The sequence below is a fragment of the Protopterus annectens genome, chromosome 12.part0 (genome assembly GCF_019279795.1).
Source record: "Protopterus annectens isolate FY-2018-M chromosome 12.part0, PAN1.0, whole genome shotgun sequence".
Taxonomy (NCBI): Eukaryota; Metazoa; Chordata; order Ceratodontiformes; family Protopteridae; genus Protopterus; species Protopterus annectens.
In genome coordinates, this window is record NC_056746.1 from 1,288,292,942 (window position 1) to 1,288,310,223 (window position 17,282).

Below are 17,282 nucleotides of genomic sequence, written 5' to 3' on the forward strand. Positions count from 1 at the left end.
GGACATGCTGCTAAATGTGAGGAGTCTTAACCTAAAACTACACTCGTTGGAAGCTGCCCTCAACCTCACCTTGGAGGATGCTGACATCTGTGCAGTCAGGGAAACCTGGCTCAAGGCTGTGGGGAGCACCCTAGCTATACTTGGGTACAACACTTTCCACTCCCTCAGACCATCATATGAGAGCGGAAATCCAAAGGAGGAGGAGGATCTATTTTTTTAAAGACAAATACTCCTCCAGATTGGCACATCTAAATGAATCCCTCAAACTTCTTCATGTATAACTCTCTGTTGGTAGAACTTGTGTTCAGAATATCCCCAGTTATAGGGCACTCTGAATGAACCAGGACACCCACAATGCCTACCTGGCCCTTCTGGAGTCCCTCAGTATACCACCAAACACCCCAATTTTGGAAGATTTCAACTACCCGTCAATAGATTGGTCTAACTACACCTCTACCAATATGCTCATCCAGAGATTCTTGAACTTTGTAAACTCCAGTGCCCTGGACCAGTTAGTAGACACCCCCACTAGGGGTTCAAACATCCTGGATCTGGTACTGACAAACATGAGTGATCAATGCACCACCCCAAATGTACAGTCATCTCTAGTGAGATCTGACCACAAGTCAGTCACATTAGAAACAACAATAGTGTCTGACCCTCCCCCAGCTGGAACTAAACTAAAAAATTTATCCAAAGCTAACTATAATCTCTTATGAAACAATATTTCTAGTTTCATAGCCCCTACACCTACTGATAGCAAGGATGCCTATGCAGAGGTTTTTTCCAATGCCTTGTATAAACACCTTATAAGTTGCATTGACTTAGCTGTACCTGATAGGATAAAATTAAGTTCCTCACATTTGAACAAGCCTGTTTGGTGGACATCTGCTGTGAGCAGGCTATATAACAGGAGAAAGAAACTGTTGTCCAAAAGCAGTAGAAGATGGTCCCCAAACTCAAAGGACTCTCTCATTGGACTAAATAAGCAAATTAGGCACATAGTGAGAAAATCCAAAGCTGACTATGAATCTAAATTGGCCGCACTGGTCAAGGGTAACCACAAGGCATTCTTTGGCTATGTCTGCAACCTTAAGGGCAAATCCCAGATTTGCACTGAACTTGTTGTATATGGCACAACATATACTGAACCCGGTGATATTGCTAACCTGGTGGCAGATAGGTTCAGTGAGAACTTCTCCCTGTCACCACCCAATATACCACATGACATTGCTCCCACAAGTCCTCCCCCAGAAATCTCTAAGGAACAGGCCCTCAATGCCCTTTCCAGGGCAAAAAACGTGGCCTCTATGGGACCAGACAACATCCCTGGCTGCATCCTAAACTGCCTAAAGCAGGAGCTAGCGGCACCTATGAGTACCCTCTTGAACCACAGTCTAAGCACTGGGTATGTTCCTGCAGATTGCAGATTGGAAAACTGCCACTGACATCCCCTCCACAAAGTGGGCTCCTCTGCTGACCCCAGTAATTACAGAACAATAAGTCTGACCAGCCTCATATGCAAGGCTATGGGGTGAATCATCATGGACCTCATAAACAAGGATATAGGTGACCTCCAAACACTAGACCCATCCCAGTTTGGTTTTGTCAAAGGGAGATTGTGCCTACTGAACTTGATGGACTTCTTCGAGACAGTCACCAAAGCCCTGGATGAAGGCAAAACTGTGCATACTACTTATTTAGACCTAGTGATGGCCTTAAAAACCATTCCCCACTCAGGCATCATTGATAAACCTACCCAACTGAATGTAAGCCAGTACTGGCTCACCAATAGAAAGCACACAGTAAAATAGGGGACTCTTCATCCACCTCCTGACCAGTAACCAGTGAAGTACCATAGAACTCAGTGCTGGGACCCCTATTGTTTAGAATTTAGTTTTCTGAGCTGCAGGCCTAAGCAAAAGGTATGTGGCTAACAAAGTTTGCAGATGACTGCAAGCTTGGCATGATCATTGAATCCTCTAATAACATTGTCATCCTTCAGGAAGTCCTTACTCATAACCAGCAATTGGTGGCAAAGTCATGGGCTGAAGCTAAACGCCAACAAGTGCATCATCATCATCATCATCCCTTTCAGCAAGGGAGACATCTCTGCAAAGTACCACATTAACAACAACATCTTAAGTACCCAATCTGTGGTAAGGGATATGGGCACACAGGTTGACTGCAAACTCTCCTTCAACCATCATGTTTCCATAGTGGTAAGGAAAGCCTTTTATGTTGCCCACCTCATCAATAAGAGCATTGCCTCCCCCATACTCTTCCCTTATTAGACCAGTTATAGAATACAGTGTGCCCTTGGTATGTATCTCACCAGGCACCTCCAACAATTAGAGAGACCTCAAAGGTCCCTTACAAAGAAAATTCAATACGTCCAACTCCTGTCCTGTGCTGATAGAGTTAACTTCCTGTTGCAGTACTCTGTGTCCTACAGACTACTCAGGGGGGAATATCCCATTTGCAACATTAATTGGAAGAGTTAGTAATGCTGACAACTGCTTCTTGGTAACAGAAAGAGAACATTTAGCCATTAAGTGGGCCTTCACCACTCTGAAATGTTATCCCTTGATTTGACAGATCCTATTCATTTAATCTGTCCACTCCAACTGTTTGGTCCTCAAGCCTCATGTCAAATCTGACTTGGCAGCATTAGTGCTCTAGCTTCGAGAACCCTTAAAAGTTTCCTCCCATTATGCACTAGGGACCCAGATTTCCCCAGATCTTAATTCGTCACTATCCTGAACAGATGTGGATCTCGTCTTGGCTCTTAACTTAAAGCTCCTCCTTGCTTAGTTTTGCAAAAAAATGTTAGTATATTTACCCAATTCTGTTTATATTTAGTCTATATTTCTGTATTCTAACCTTATACTTACAAATGTTTGAATATTAGCCCATTTTTTTCCTTTCTATTCTTGACATCAGCATTTTTGCTATTTACTTATCTGTCATTTCAGAAAAAAAGGCTGTACTGGACTATTGTCTATTTAGTAGTGTAACTTTCGGTTCTTACAGTAAATATTTTAGTAGAATACTGCTGTTGGTTGGTGCCCTGGGCTGCTGTTGTGCTTTCTCTTTGTGTGTGTGTGCCTGTGTGCGTATGTGTGTGTGTGCTTATGTGTGCATGCATGCATGTGCATGTGTGTGTGTGTGTGTGTGTGTGTGTGATTTGGTGGCATGGACAAAGACAAGTAAAAATAGTTTTCATAATTGTGCAAAATGTGGAGAAAATCCCTCCACAGGACATACACAAATTGTGCATACGTATATTTATATATGGATCATTTGACACTAGAATGCTTTGTTTGTAAAGCATTTGAACTCAGAGCATTGTCTGCCAGGTGAAACAAACTGATTATAAAGGGTCTTTTGCCCCCAAATCCAGAGTCTTAAAAAAAACAAGAATTTTATTGATAAATTTAACACTAAGGAGTCAGAACCAAGAAACACACTCCAATGATTCAGATCCTTCACCCTCTCAAAAAATCTCCTGCCAGGCTGAAACATGCATGTCCACAGCTAGTGAGGTTTGGCTTTATTGGCCTGAATTTGTCCATTAATAGACTTAAAAAGAAAATAGTCATGGATATTCAGAACTGCCATTTAGCTGAAATGAGTCTACTTCTCATCACCTAAAACCCATTTGACTGACTTTCATTTCACCGAGACCAAATCACCTAATTTCAAAATACTGAAAACTCATTTGACTGAATCTCATTTCACCGAAAGCTTACAATGCTAAATTTAAAAAGACTAAACATTAAACCATAAATAAACATGCTCACAACACTAATAACTACCTCTTTCTAGACCTTAAAAACTACTTACTTGCTCTCAACAGAAACCGGACATTATAAAACCAAACTAACTGGGGGCTATGCCACCTCCAACTATATATACTAACTCCAGGATCGCACTACAGTGTGGAAAGGGCATATACCTTTTACTTGCCTTACAGTACTCTACACACTGCCACTACTGCTGGGAACTCACAAAACAACCGCTATATTACTTTAGATACTTCCCATAAAAATATAGAGACATACCCACTTTTAAAAACACTACAAAACTACTTTCTACATGACTGTCAGTATTCTGACAGTCAGCACTGTAGGTTACAGAAATTCTTTTTATCACAAACAAGTCACAGGAGAATGGAAACCCACATCATGTCTGTGGCTTACAATTCAGTGAAATGAGACTCAGTCAAATGAGTTTTCTTGAAAATTAGGTGATTTGGTCTCGGTGAAATGAAAGTCAGTCAAATGGGTTGTAGGTGATGTGAAGTAGACCCAGTTGAAACACCTGATGTCCTTAAATGGTCATTTGCATATATCCCATGTTGCTTCTAATACAAAAGGTTTAAGGACTCACACAGTGGAAAGTCTAGCCTTGCTAGATTTTAATTTAAGCAGACAATTTAGATGACTTGCACAGTGGCATAACAGTGAGTTAGTAACAAAATCCTTGTTTCAAAGTTTGGTAACATGTTTGGAGTAAATGCTGGCCTGTAGATAATGAATCCTTTAACTTTAATAATTTGGATTAATCATTGCTTTTCTTAATAGGGAACAGAGAACCTGCATTCGTTTCAAGTGTTCACTAACAAATACAATTTTTGATGTTCTTCAAAAAAGGCCAGGCTGGATTGAAGTGAAAGAGTGAGTACAGTTTTCAGTTTTATTTTATTTTTAATTTATTTATTTTTTTTACTCTCTCAGGACTTTGTAGTGCTAACACCCAATCGGCCCATTCATTCTTGGGATAAAGGATCTGGGTATTCCTGGGCTGGGTGACAGCCCTATGACCCATTCTTGCCTACCTGAGAATCCCTATCAGCACATTCATTCTCCAATGAGTCAGGCAGTTGGGAATGGGCCAACGTCTTCATCCTAGAAGGTGGTCTACCCTCTGCCCATTGGGGAACATCCCTCCTTTATGTATCCTCCAGATCCAGTACTGCTGTCCCCAAGAGAAAGTCTGCCTCTGCATGCTCAGTTCCCCTCATCTTTACTGCTGCTAAACACTATGACTCCACGGCCTGGCTGGCTGGAACTCAGAGTAATGCTTAGTGCTCCCACTGGCTGTCACTCTTGTGGCAAAACTTAAGTGCCTCCATCCCATTGGAATGGGCAAGATGGCTATGTTTACTCACTCCCATTCTCCCTAGCCAGCTTTAACAAGTGCCCAATCGACTATTCAAACTTGGGTTGCCTTATTTCTTTCAGTTTTCATAATATTTTGAAGAAATGCTTTGCAGTAAATGTTAGAGTTTAGTTTAACTACATTGCGTCAGTAATAATTAATAGTAATAATTAATAATAATAATAGTAATAATAACAATAATAAATGTATTGAAGATGTTTCCATGAGCAGAGATCAAAATTAAAGATTTATATCAATAAAGTATACTGTCTGCAAAAAAGTGGCCTGGTTATCCAACTTTTTGTTCAGGCTGCTGAATTTTCACCTGTAATGGTCATGATGTAGGTTCAAACATTACCTTTTGTTAGTGAAGGTCAGCAAGGAATGTGCACTTTCTCTTTCACAGATTCTCTTCCCCAGAGAAAGGCAGTGGCACGATTTTCTGCTAGGCAGCACCCAGAAGAAGCACCACATGTAACTGATACAAGCAATGCATTGACTGCAGGTGTTTGAATGCTGTTGCCCTTGCAAGAGGTGGAAATTAAGAGCTGTCCCCGGTTGCAGTGTCACACTAGGAATGTTAGTGTCACTTCCTTTCCTACATCCATAACCACAGTGACTAATGATTGGCATGGGATCCCATGTATTTGCTGTGGCTAGGGGAAAAACGTGTGAAGGCATATGACAGTCTTGAAAAAGAACACAGCACCAAAACAGAGTGGATAATTAATGAACAAAGTTGACCGTCACAGTAAAACTAAACCAGTACTGTTGTGTTCAACAAGCATAAATATGCATTAAAAGATTATTTATTAATATTTCAGTAAAGTGAAGCTTTAATTTTAAACACTTTTATTAAATTATCACTTAAGACATAGGCGCCCATACATGAGTAGAACAAAACATTATCATTTTTCATTTTCACATTTTGTACAGTGTATATGTTTTCTGTTTTTAACAGTTGCCATTTACACCATCACTGCGTAAATTGCTCAGTTATTGCCTTTACTAAAGCCTCAGTCCTCCTTCTGAGCTTTATTCTGCATGTATTGTTCCCACAAATTCCATTCTATATAATTTGCTCCTTCTCTTTTCTAAAAATCCCATCTCCAGTTCTTTTATTTCCTTTACAATATTCAGTACTTAATTTAGAGTTCGTTTAGATTTTAATTTCCATTTTTTAGTAATTATTTTTTTAGCAACGAATAGCATTAAACTTGAATAAAAAAACATTCTACAGTCTAGGCAGTTCAGATCCTGTGTCCCACCTCAGAATAATCATTTCTTTAGTTACAGCCATTTGTTCCCACCACATTTCTGACAGAGTACGCTGTAGGGATTTTTTAAAATCTGCCACCTCGTTATACTCTCAAAAACATGTTCTTTCTCATCACATGAAGCTTAAGAGATTTTGAGCAACTCATAAAAAGTATGATGGCTGTTTTTTGTTGGTAAAGCATTCTGTTATATGCTTTGCCTTTTATGCATGAACCCTTACTACACAACATGAGAGTTCTCTTTGAGCGGGGCAGAACAGCTGTATACCATTCATTTTTTATTTCTCATTGATGCTTATCCTCTGGTTTCTGTCTCACTTCCGCATGTACTAATTAAAAGGGTCGTTTCATTTATGCTGCATGAGCACCTATATTCTTAGTCATTATTCTTTGCTAGTTACATATGCAGTTAGTTTAATACAAGAAACTAGCTGTTGTTAGTGAGGCGTAATGGTAATTTTGAATTTGGGGAATTCCATTAGTAGCGGTGATTCAGTGTTCTACACATCTGAAATTAATAAAGCTTGCATTTCCTCACAGAGAAATCCCCATTGTAATTTCACTATAATCAGCTGGGTATTGTTTCAAGCACATTGCATTTTGTACACACTGGGTATGAAGAAGCATTGCTTTTTCATGTCCTTGTTGCCATGACACAGTACATCAGTTTTGACAGAAGAAGGAAGACTGTAGGAGAAAGAGATTTTTAATACACTTCAAATATAAAACAAACAAAAAGCTTTATCATAAATCAAAAGCTACATTGAAAATGTACTCATGATTTTTATTTTATATTGTAAATGGGTAGGAAAACATCAGTGATTTTTAAACTACAAACTTAAAAATATTTTAACATGTTGACTTGTACTTGTTCTGTTTGGGTTCCACAAAGAAATTTTTGTAAAACATTTAGGTATGTATTTTGAGCATTTTATTAGCTATACGTCATTTGTTAAATTCAGTATTTATTTAAAATGTGTTTCATGTTTCACTTGTACCTTATTTATTTTTGCTTATTTGTGAGAGTATGTGTTTATGTGAGTAAGTACATATGTGTGATTGTTCATTCGTGTGTGTATGTGACCACTATCCAACCTATTTATTCAGACATCACATCAATCCAGCCAAAATCCATATATATAGACAACAAAAGAAATCTCTCTCCTACTGATTTCATATACACCCTAAAACACTGTAACTGGTCACCTCTTAAGTCACTACAACTACACAAACCCATAGAATTCTTCAATTCCATATTCCTTATAATTCTAGACAACCTTGCACCACCTAAGACAATAAGAGTAAAATCCAACCAGTGTCCCTGGTTAACTAAAGAAACAAGATCCCTACTAAAAACAAGGGACAAAGCTTGGGAAGAGTGGAAAACCAACAAAACGTCAACAAGTGAATAGTTTTATAGTGAAGTGTGTAACAAAGCCAAAAATCAAATTGGACAGGACAAAATAAATCACTACAGTACTAGTCAAATCAAATATCAAAAAATCCTCAGAAGTTCTGGTCTACAATAAAAAAACATTCTACAGCCAGGACAAGTCAGCACTCCTTCCTCATCAACCAACAACACTAAAGACAGTATAGAAATACAATTCAATAAATATTTCACAGAAGCCATAGTGGCCCTTACTAATAACAAATGCTCTGCACCATATTCTCCCTGCTTAAAATCTAACCTTAACAACAACAACTTTTCCTTCCAGCCTGTGTTCATTGATACAATAATAAAATACCTAAAAGAACTAAAACCAACATCACTAGCATCAGATCAGTTAACAGCCAAATATCTTAAAATCTCTGCCAAAGCCATCTTCTACCTTATATCCATCCTCATTAATAGATTCATCTATGAACAAAAGGTTCTACCCATTTGGAAAATATTACACATTATCCCATGGCATAAAGCTGGGAACTCTACAGAACTCTCTAACTACTGCTCCCTATCCAAAATCTTAGAAAGATGCATTTATTCTCAATTACTTAACTATCTCCTAACTAACAATCTTCTTTCCAATGCTCGGCACGGTTTTTGGCCAAAACTTAACACTACCACTGCTCTGATGGCCTTTACTAACACAGTAAATCATCACAGAAATTAAGGCAAAAAGTATCATCCATATTTCTCAATCTATCGAAAGCTTTTGATACTGTTTCACATAACAAACTCATTTCAGTTTTATCCAATCTCAAGTCTTAGCTGCACCACATAACATGTTTCCAGGACTACTTAGTCAGATGACAGCAAGTGGTTAAATGGCAGCAAAATCTCTCCTCCCTCCTACCAGTCACTCAAGCAATGCCTCATGGTTCCATCCTGGGGCCCCTGCTCTTCACACTATTCACTAACAACTTACACAGTGTTACTACACTTGCTTCCTTGGCCCAGTATGCAGATGATTCCACCCCAGTATGCACTGATTCCACACTCTAGCAACTGCAAAATATAACCCAACAATCATTCTCAAACGTAGAATCATAGCTACTCAATTCTCAGCTCATTCTTAACCCCAATAAGACAAAGCTCATGTTTTTCCAACTCAATAAAACCAATGCCCCTTCCTCATCCTTTAATATATCATCAGCAAACAACACAATAATTTCTCCCGTAACTCATACCAAGCTTATTGGAGTTATCATAGATTGTAACATGAAATGCGACTTACACATAGCCCACTCAATAAAAAAAGTTCATAAAAAACTTGGATCACTATATAGACACACACAATTCCTCACAAATAACACAAAAGCTACCATTGCTAGAACTCATTTCCTCTCCACACTTCTATATGCTTCTCCAATACTCACTAACATCAGTAAATTGGATCTAAACAAACTCATAACTTGCTACAATAAAATTGCAAAGTTTGCCACTGAATCTACTTACAGATTTCATCATTGCCTAAGCACTAAAAAAATCAATTTCTAGAATTGTCCACCCTCCTAGTCTACAGCCAACTGTCCATAGCTCACCAATTACTCTACCAACCAGACAAAATTCCTGCCCTCCTTAACATCCTGCAACCATACTCTGCCAACCGAGTCCTTCGTTCTAACAAAAAATTACTGCTAAAGATAACTGAAGCTAACAATATTGCTGGAGAAGCTCTTTTCTCTCACTGCATAGCTAAGCAATGGAATTCTCTCCTGATAAACATAAAAACCACCTTTGTTATAACTAAATTCAAAGTGATACTTAAAGCACATTAACCAAAACATGGGTATGCTCTTGTAGCAGCCCAGGCTAAAAACACACAACCTATTAGCTAATCAGCCTTGAGCTGGTAAAGATTACTACAAAACAATTATATCCATTGAATTCATATCTAAAATGCGTTCTTTCAAAATATGGTCTAAATTTGCTGTTACATTTTACACTGTATGTTTAGGGACTAAGACTGTTATAAAAAAGCTCATTACTGAAATTACAAAAACTGTTATATGTGATTTATACCTCTGTATCCATTTTAAATTCTAATCCATCTGATTGTTGTTAAATTATACTCTGTATTGTTTTTTACAAAAATATGCAATACTGAAATTATACAAAATCTTATGTGATTTTTACCTATATAGCTAATCTAATAACTTGTCCTTTTGTATAACCATTGCATGTGTTACTATCATGAAAAAAAACTTTATTGAGCTGCATATATTTTTCTAATTTGTGTTTCTTTCTACTACTCTGTTACTTCATCTTATAGGTTCATAGGTAGGTACTAGGCTATCTGCCCGAAGGCATTTATAAGCCTAGCCAGAATGTGTTGGCTTTCACTGCCCCCTTAGATTAGTTCCCTGTGACTCTGTCCAGCAGAGCCACTGAAGTGATCCCCGGGGTAAACTTTCTGTTTCCCATCCACTCGTCAAGGTTTCTCTTGAAGAGGGTTAGCAAGGAGCTCTGCTTAATGTAGATTGGAATCTTGTTCCAAAGCATGGGAAGTCTCTGGGACAGGAATCTATCCCTCCAGCACATCCTATTTATTGTTGTGGTGAGGTTTAGATCCCTAGAGCGTATGGCTCGAGGGGATAAGGTTTTCTTTAGGTGAACATATCCACCAATTCTGGGTTGGACATGGCCTTGTATGTCAGGCAGAGATCACCTCTGAATAGGCGGTATGCAACCGAGTACAGCTGGAGTTTCTTCAGCCAAGCTGCATAGGGCATCTGTTTGAGGCCAGTGATCCTCTTGGTGAGGTACTTCTGTGGTCTTTCCAGCTGTTGCAGGTGTCTTGTAAGGTACATCCCAAATGGGGCGTTGTATTCTATGATGGGTCTGATGAGTGATGAGTAAAGGGGCACAATGACCTCTTTTGATCTGGATGCAAACCCTTTTGTGATTAGGTGGGCCACATAGAGGGATTTTCTAACCACTTTGGCGATGTGATTATCAAAGGAGAGATTACTATCTACTTGGGTCCCCAGATCCCTTATTATGTTTTCCGTATTTAGGTGACACTCACATATGTGGTAGTTTGGGGGTACTTTGTTTTTTCCAAAGGGGATGAGTATGCACTTTTTGGCATTTAGGTTAAGGCCATGATTTTGACACCAGGTATCCATCTCAGTGAGACCCTTTTTGAGGATGTCTGTGTCAGCCAGAGAGTCAGTTATAGCTCTTAGTTTGCAGTCGTCTACGAACGTGGTCAGCCATATTCCTCCTGTGCTTGCCTGTACCTCTGAGAAGTGTATGCTAAACAGGAGGGGTCCTAGGACTGAACCCTGGGGAATGCCACTTGTAACCGGTTTAGAGTCAGACCTAGCTCCTGCAACTCTCACCATGTGGGATCTGTCTGTGAGCCAATTGGTAACCCATCTTGTGACATAGGGGTTTATGTTCAGGCTGGTGAGCATGTCTATAATACCAGAATGGGGAATGGTGTCAAAGGCCTTTGTGCGGTCTAGGTAGGCTGTGTGGACCACCTTTCCCTCATCTATAGCCTTGGTAACTGTCTTAAAGAAGTCCACCAGGTTTAGGAGGCATGGTCTGCCCTTAACAAAGCTGAACTGGGTAGGGTCCAGTGTTTGGAGGGTCCCAATGTCTTTGTTAATGAGTTCCATGATGATGCGCTCCATAGCCTTGCAGTCCAAGCTAGTCAGGCTTATAGGGCGATAGTTCCTGGGGTCTATTGTGGCTCCACCTTTGTGGAGCAGAATAACCATTGCTGTGCGCCACTCTATGGACATGTAGCCTGTGGAGAGGCTGAGTTTGAACAGTGTGTTTAGGGGAGGGGTTAGTTCGTCTTTGAGCTCATGTAGGATGCAGCCTGGGACGCCATCCTGTCCCATTGATGCTGTGTTTTTGGCTTTGGAGAGGGCTGTTTTAAACTGAGTAGCTGTGATTTCAGGGGCTCTACATTCTTCTGGTATGGTTATGCGCCCTTTTGGGGGTGAGAGGGGGATGAAGTTTGCACTGAACCTGTCTGCCAGGATGTTGGCAATATTGGTTGGTTCAGTGTATTTTGTGCCATTCTGCACTAACTCCGAGCAGATCTGAGCATTGCCACTTAGATTCTTGATATAGCTAAAGAATGCCTTGTGGTTATCGTTGGAGTCCTTGGCAATTTTTCTTTCGAAGCTCACCTTGGACGATTTTATGAGGGATCGTAGTTTCTTGCTGAAACTGATCAGGGATGTCTTCCCTCCTTGGGATTTTACTCTTTTCTGTACTAGTTTCCTCCTTCTATTGTATAGCCTGTTTGTGGCAGGGGTCCACCAGACTGGTTTCCTTTTCTTGGAGGAGTGAGTCTTGGTTTTGCTTGGGAGAGCACGATCCATGCATTCTTGTAGGTTGCCATAGAATGCATTAGTAAAGGATTTTGCAGCTTGGACAGCATTATCCTTTAGCATGGGGGCTTTGAAACTTTCCATCTCGGTCTTAAGTAACATGAAGTTTGCTTTTGAAAAGTTTTTCACGGTTGTTTCATTGTCCGGGGGTGGGGGCAGAATGTGGATATCCAAAGTGATTTGTTTATGGTTAGATCTAATTAGCGAGGGGTTGACCTCCGGTGTGGAACACTGGTCGCCCATGTTGGTGATGACCAGGTCCAATATGTTGTCACCTCTGGTGGGAGTGTTGATAAATTGATCCAGGGCGTTTGAGTTTATAAATTCTAGAAAATGTTGGGTAAGGGAGTTAGTACTTGAGTAGTTCTCCCAGTTAATGTATGGGTAGTTGAAATCACCCAATATTAAGGTGTTTGGTAGGACCTTTATGTTTCCCAGTGTTTCGAGAAATGCAGAATGAGGGTCCTGGGACATGGTGGGTGATCTGTAGCAAGCTACAATTTGAATTGCAGTTTTGCCCATTGTTAGTTGCAAGTGGATGATCTCTGAAGCATCGTGCTGTGCCACTAACTTGGAGGTGTGGGTATCCTTGATGAATATGGATACTCTCCCGCCTTTTGTATTTCAGTCCGGGTTCTGTGGCCGAAATGTAAGGTATGAGTTGTAGCCTGGGAGTGCTGAGGTCCTCTCTGTAGCCTTAAACCAGGTTTCTGTTACTGCACATATATCGATTTTCTCCATACTGAGGAGTGCCTTGAGTGCGTGCATTTTGAGGTTTAGACTTCTGGCAATGAGTAGCATTACCCTCATATTTTTGTTACTTGTGCTATTTACAGTGATGGGTTTGTTTTTTGAGCCTTGGCTAAAAAAGGCACTATGGGGGTGGCAAGAGCCTTGGCCAGTATTTGAAAGCCTAAGGGTGACAGGTGCAAGCCATCTCTAGCGAAGCAGAGTGGCTTGTCGAGCATGTCATCCCAGGCGGACAGACACTGGATCCCCTTTGAATGACACCAGAAACTTAGCCAATTGTTGAAATTGATAATATTTTCTTTATACCGTGGTATCATTCCTGGTGAGGGCAGGATGCTGAGTAGGATGCTGAGGGTCAGGGTCATACTAGCCTGGGCTACGTGATCAGAGAGCTCTTCCATGTCTCTTTTCATGTAGTCCAGGGAGGTACGTCTCAGGTCATTCACACCAACATGGACATGGACAATGACAGAGTCGTATTTGTACTTGTTCTGGAGTGACCTGAATGCTGGTGTTATGTGGCGAATCCTGGCACCCGATAGGCAGCTAATAGTAACCTTCTCCTTATTCAGCCTGGTGGGTGGGACATCAGTGTTGCCTGACTATAGAGTCACCTATTACTAGTATGTTGGGTATGTTATTTTGCCTTAAGGACTGTGATTGCGTGGCACACTGGTTTTGTGAAGTATGTGTTTCAGGGTTTGTGTTGGGGAGTGGAGGTTGCTTGGATGTCTGCTTTTGAGGTCTGTATTTGCTTTGCTTTTTCCTGCCATTGCTGCCTGTTCTCTAAAGTGTTCAACTCCATCTTTTCTGTTGCATTTATTACTGCTTGTTTATAGCTTGTCTAAATTGTTAAGTGTTATTCTTTAGTGTTATTCTAAGCTCTTAGTTTTTGGTTTATGCACTTGGGCTTTAGGCCCACCCCTTAGCTCTCCCTGGCCTTTCTCCCTCAGATTCTGACAAATATGGATGAACAATTTCCTACAGTTTCTCCTGCCAGTCTGGTTGATATGGGCATTCTGAGACAGTGTAGCAACTGCCTCATGTACATGGACAACCATCTACTACTACCACCTAGGAACACAATTTTTGAGAGATGCAGTTACATTAGGAACCTAAAGTCTAAGCTTTCTCCCCCTCAAGCACAGTATATCTAGCACTGAAAAGGTTGTTAACGCAATCACTACACCTCAGACACCACCCACGCCTACATATGTGGAGGTCCTCCACATAAACATACCCAAACAAAGGAGACCTCCAAGACAAAAACACATGCGATATCCACAACCCTCCACACCACATACCATGCATAGTCAACACGCCTGTACCTCACAGCCACTAAGGCTTCACCATAAATCCAACATAATAGTCATAGGAGACTCCATTGTGAGACACACAGATGTTCCTCTCACCAGGCTGGATAAGGAGAAAGTCACGGTTAGTTATCTGTCCAGTGCCAGAATCAGCCACATCATGTATGCACTCAAATCTCTCAACAACAGGTGCTGTTATGACTCTGTTATAGTCCATGTTGGCGTGAATGACTTGAGACATACCTCTCTAGAATATATGAAGAGAGACATGATTGAGCTCGCTGATTATGTGTCCCAGGCAGGTATGTCCCTAGCCTTAAGCAGCATTCTGCTGTCACCCAGAATGATGCCTCAATACAAACAGAAAATGATTGACTTTAATAATTGGCTTACTTTCTGGTGTCATTCCAGGGGGATCCAGTACCTGACAGTCTGGGAAGATATGATCAACAGACAATGAAGCTTTGCCAGAGATGGCCTACATCTGTCTCACCTGGGCTTCAGGTCTTTGGCAAAGGCTCCTGTCTCCCCTATATTCCTTTTTTAGGAAAAGTGATGAGGTTAAAACTACCAACATAAATATTTCAACAAAACAGAAATGCTGCTAAACGCTAGGAGCCTAAACATGAAACTTCACTCATTGCAAGTATTCCTAACCATGGAAAATGCTGACATCTGTGCAGTCACAAAAATCTGGTACAGAGCTGTGGATAGCACCCCAGCCTTACCTGATTACTCATCCTGTCATACATTCAGACCCTAAACTGTGGGCAGTAAAGCCAGAGGAGGTGGAATTTCAATATACATTAAAGACATACACACCCCCAGGCTGGTCAAACAGTATAACGCACATGAGGCACTCCAGAGTTAACCATTGACAATACCACTCTTCAAATCATAGCTAGTTACTGACCCCCAAATCTGACTCAAGATGCCCAATATCCCTATTTGGACCTGTTTGAATCTATCAAGATTTAACCCTTTACCCTGATCCTGGGTGACTAACTTCCCAAACATAGATTGGAAGAACTACTCATGCCAGAACACAAATGCCCAGAGATTCCTTGATTTTTGTCAATGCAAATGCCTTGGAACAGCTAGTCCATACCCCCCACAAGAGGTGATAGTATGTTGGACTTGGTATTAACTAACATGAGTAACCACTGCAGCATCCCTATAGTATCATCCTCCCTGGTAAAATCCGACCACAAAGCGGTCACTTTCGAAGTCACCATCCCCCAACCCCCTTCTAGCTAGGATCAAACATAAAAACTTCTCCAAAGCTGATTACAGACTCCTGACGGATGGTATAAACAGCTTCACAGCCCCCTCCCCCTCTGTTGGAAATGGCACCAATATCCAAAACTACACCAAAGCACTATACGAGCATTTATATAGATGCATGGAATTAAGAATACCCGACAGGACTAAATCATCCTCTGCAAGGAAGAGTAAACCTGTCTGGTGAACATCTGCAATAAATAAATAAATAAACTATATAACAAAAGGAAAAAAATTGCTGTCCAAGACCAAGAAGGAGCAGGTGCCCAATTGGAAGAAATGTCTCCTTAGCCTGAACAAGCAAATAAGAGCACTAGTGAAATCCTCCAAAGCAAACTTCGAGTCCAAATTTGCCACATCTACTAGAGACAATCATAAGGTCTTCTTCACATATGTCTGCAAACTCAAAGGAAGCAACCAGATCTGTTCAGAACTGGTGGTCAAGGACACCGCATATAGAAATGCCATAGATATAGCAAATTTGCTGGTTAACAGATTCAGCAAAAATTTTACCCCTCTGCCCCCCCCCCCATCAGTAAATCAGGACATCCTCAGTATCTGCCCCCTTCCCCTTATATCTAGGGAACAGGTCATCACTGCTCTCTCAAAGGCAAAAAATACAGCCTCCATGGGACCTGATAACATCCCAGGATGCATCCTATGTGAACTCCGGCAGGAACTTGCAGCACCATTAGGCACCCTATTCAACCAAAGCCTGAGTACTGGCTTCATCCCAGCTGAGTGGAGGACAGCCACTGTCATCCCTTTACACAAAGGTGGAGCATCCACCGATCCTGGAAATTATAGACCCATCAGCCTAATTAGCCTGATCTGCAAGGCCATGGAGCTGATCATGATGGACCTCATTAACAAGGACACTGGCAACCTCCAAACACTTGATCCCACACACTTTGGCTTCATCAAGGGGAGGTCATATCTGCTAAATTTGGTTGACTTCTTTGAGACAGTGTCCAAAGCCATGGACGAGGGGAAGATGGTGCACACCGCCTACCTTGACCTGGCCAAAGCCTTTGACACTATTCCCCACTCAGGCATAATAGATAAACTCTCTCAACTAGGCACCAATCCATATGTTACCAGATGGGTAGCAAACTGGCTCACTGATAGAACCCATGTAGTCAAAATAGGGGAAGCCACTTCAAGCAGTAGACCCGTAACAAGCGGCGTACCCCAGAGTTTGATCTTGGTGCCTCTGTTATTTGGGATATATTTTTCTGAGGTGCAGGACAAAACCAGTGGGCTGTGGCTGACCAGCTTTGCAGATGACTGCAAGCTAGGTACTGTCATCAATTCCCCTAGTGATGTGGACATCTTCCAAGACAGTCTCACCCAAACAAATGACTGGTGCCAGAAACATGGACTCAAGCTGAATACCAAAAACTGCATCATCATCCACTTTGGGTAGAGTGACGTCACCACAAATTATCACAAATATAATAATGCCCTAAGTGCACAGTCAGTCTTCAGGGATTTGGGCACCCAGGTTAGTAGAAACCTGACTTTTTACCACCATGTTGCTTCTGCTGTAGGAGCAAAAAACATGTAGTGGCAGAAGTAATATATAAGCTAGGCAATGGGATGGGAATCTCAACTAGGGGCCAAACATTACCTTAAATGAGGTGGAGTTCATGTGCAATCACATTGACAACAGGATTGTATTCCAGGGGAGGGAACATCCAGT

General features: G+C 41.1%; 1 protein-coding gene across 2 annotated transcripts in view; it reads left to right on the top strand.

Moving 5' to 3' along the window:
• Positions 1-17,282, top strand: part of TTLL9 (tubulin tyrosine ligase like 9) — a 787,629-nt gene that overhangs the window by 59,602 nt on the left and 710,745 nt on the right. For both annotated transcript variants that reach the window (XM_044090338.1, XM_044090339.1), the window contains exon 3: positions 4,587-4,679. In XM_044090338.1, coding sequence (XP_043946273.1) covers positions 4,587-4,679 — 93 coding nt within the window. The remainder of the gene's footprint in view (positions 1-4,586; positions 4,680-17,282) is intronic.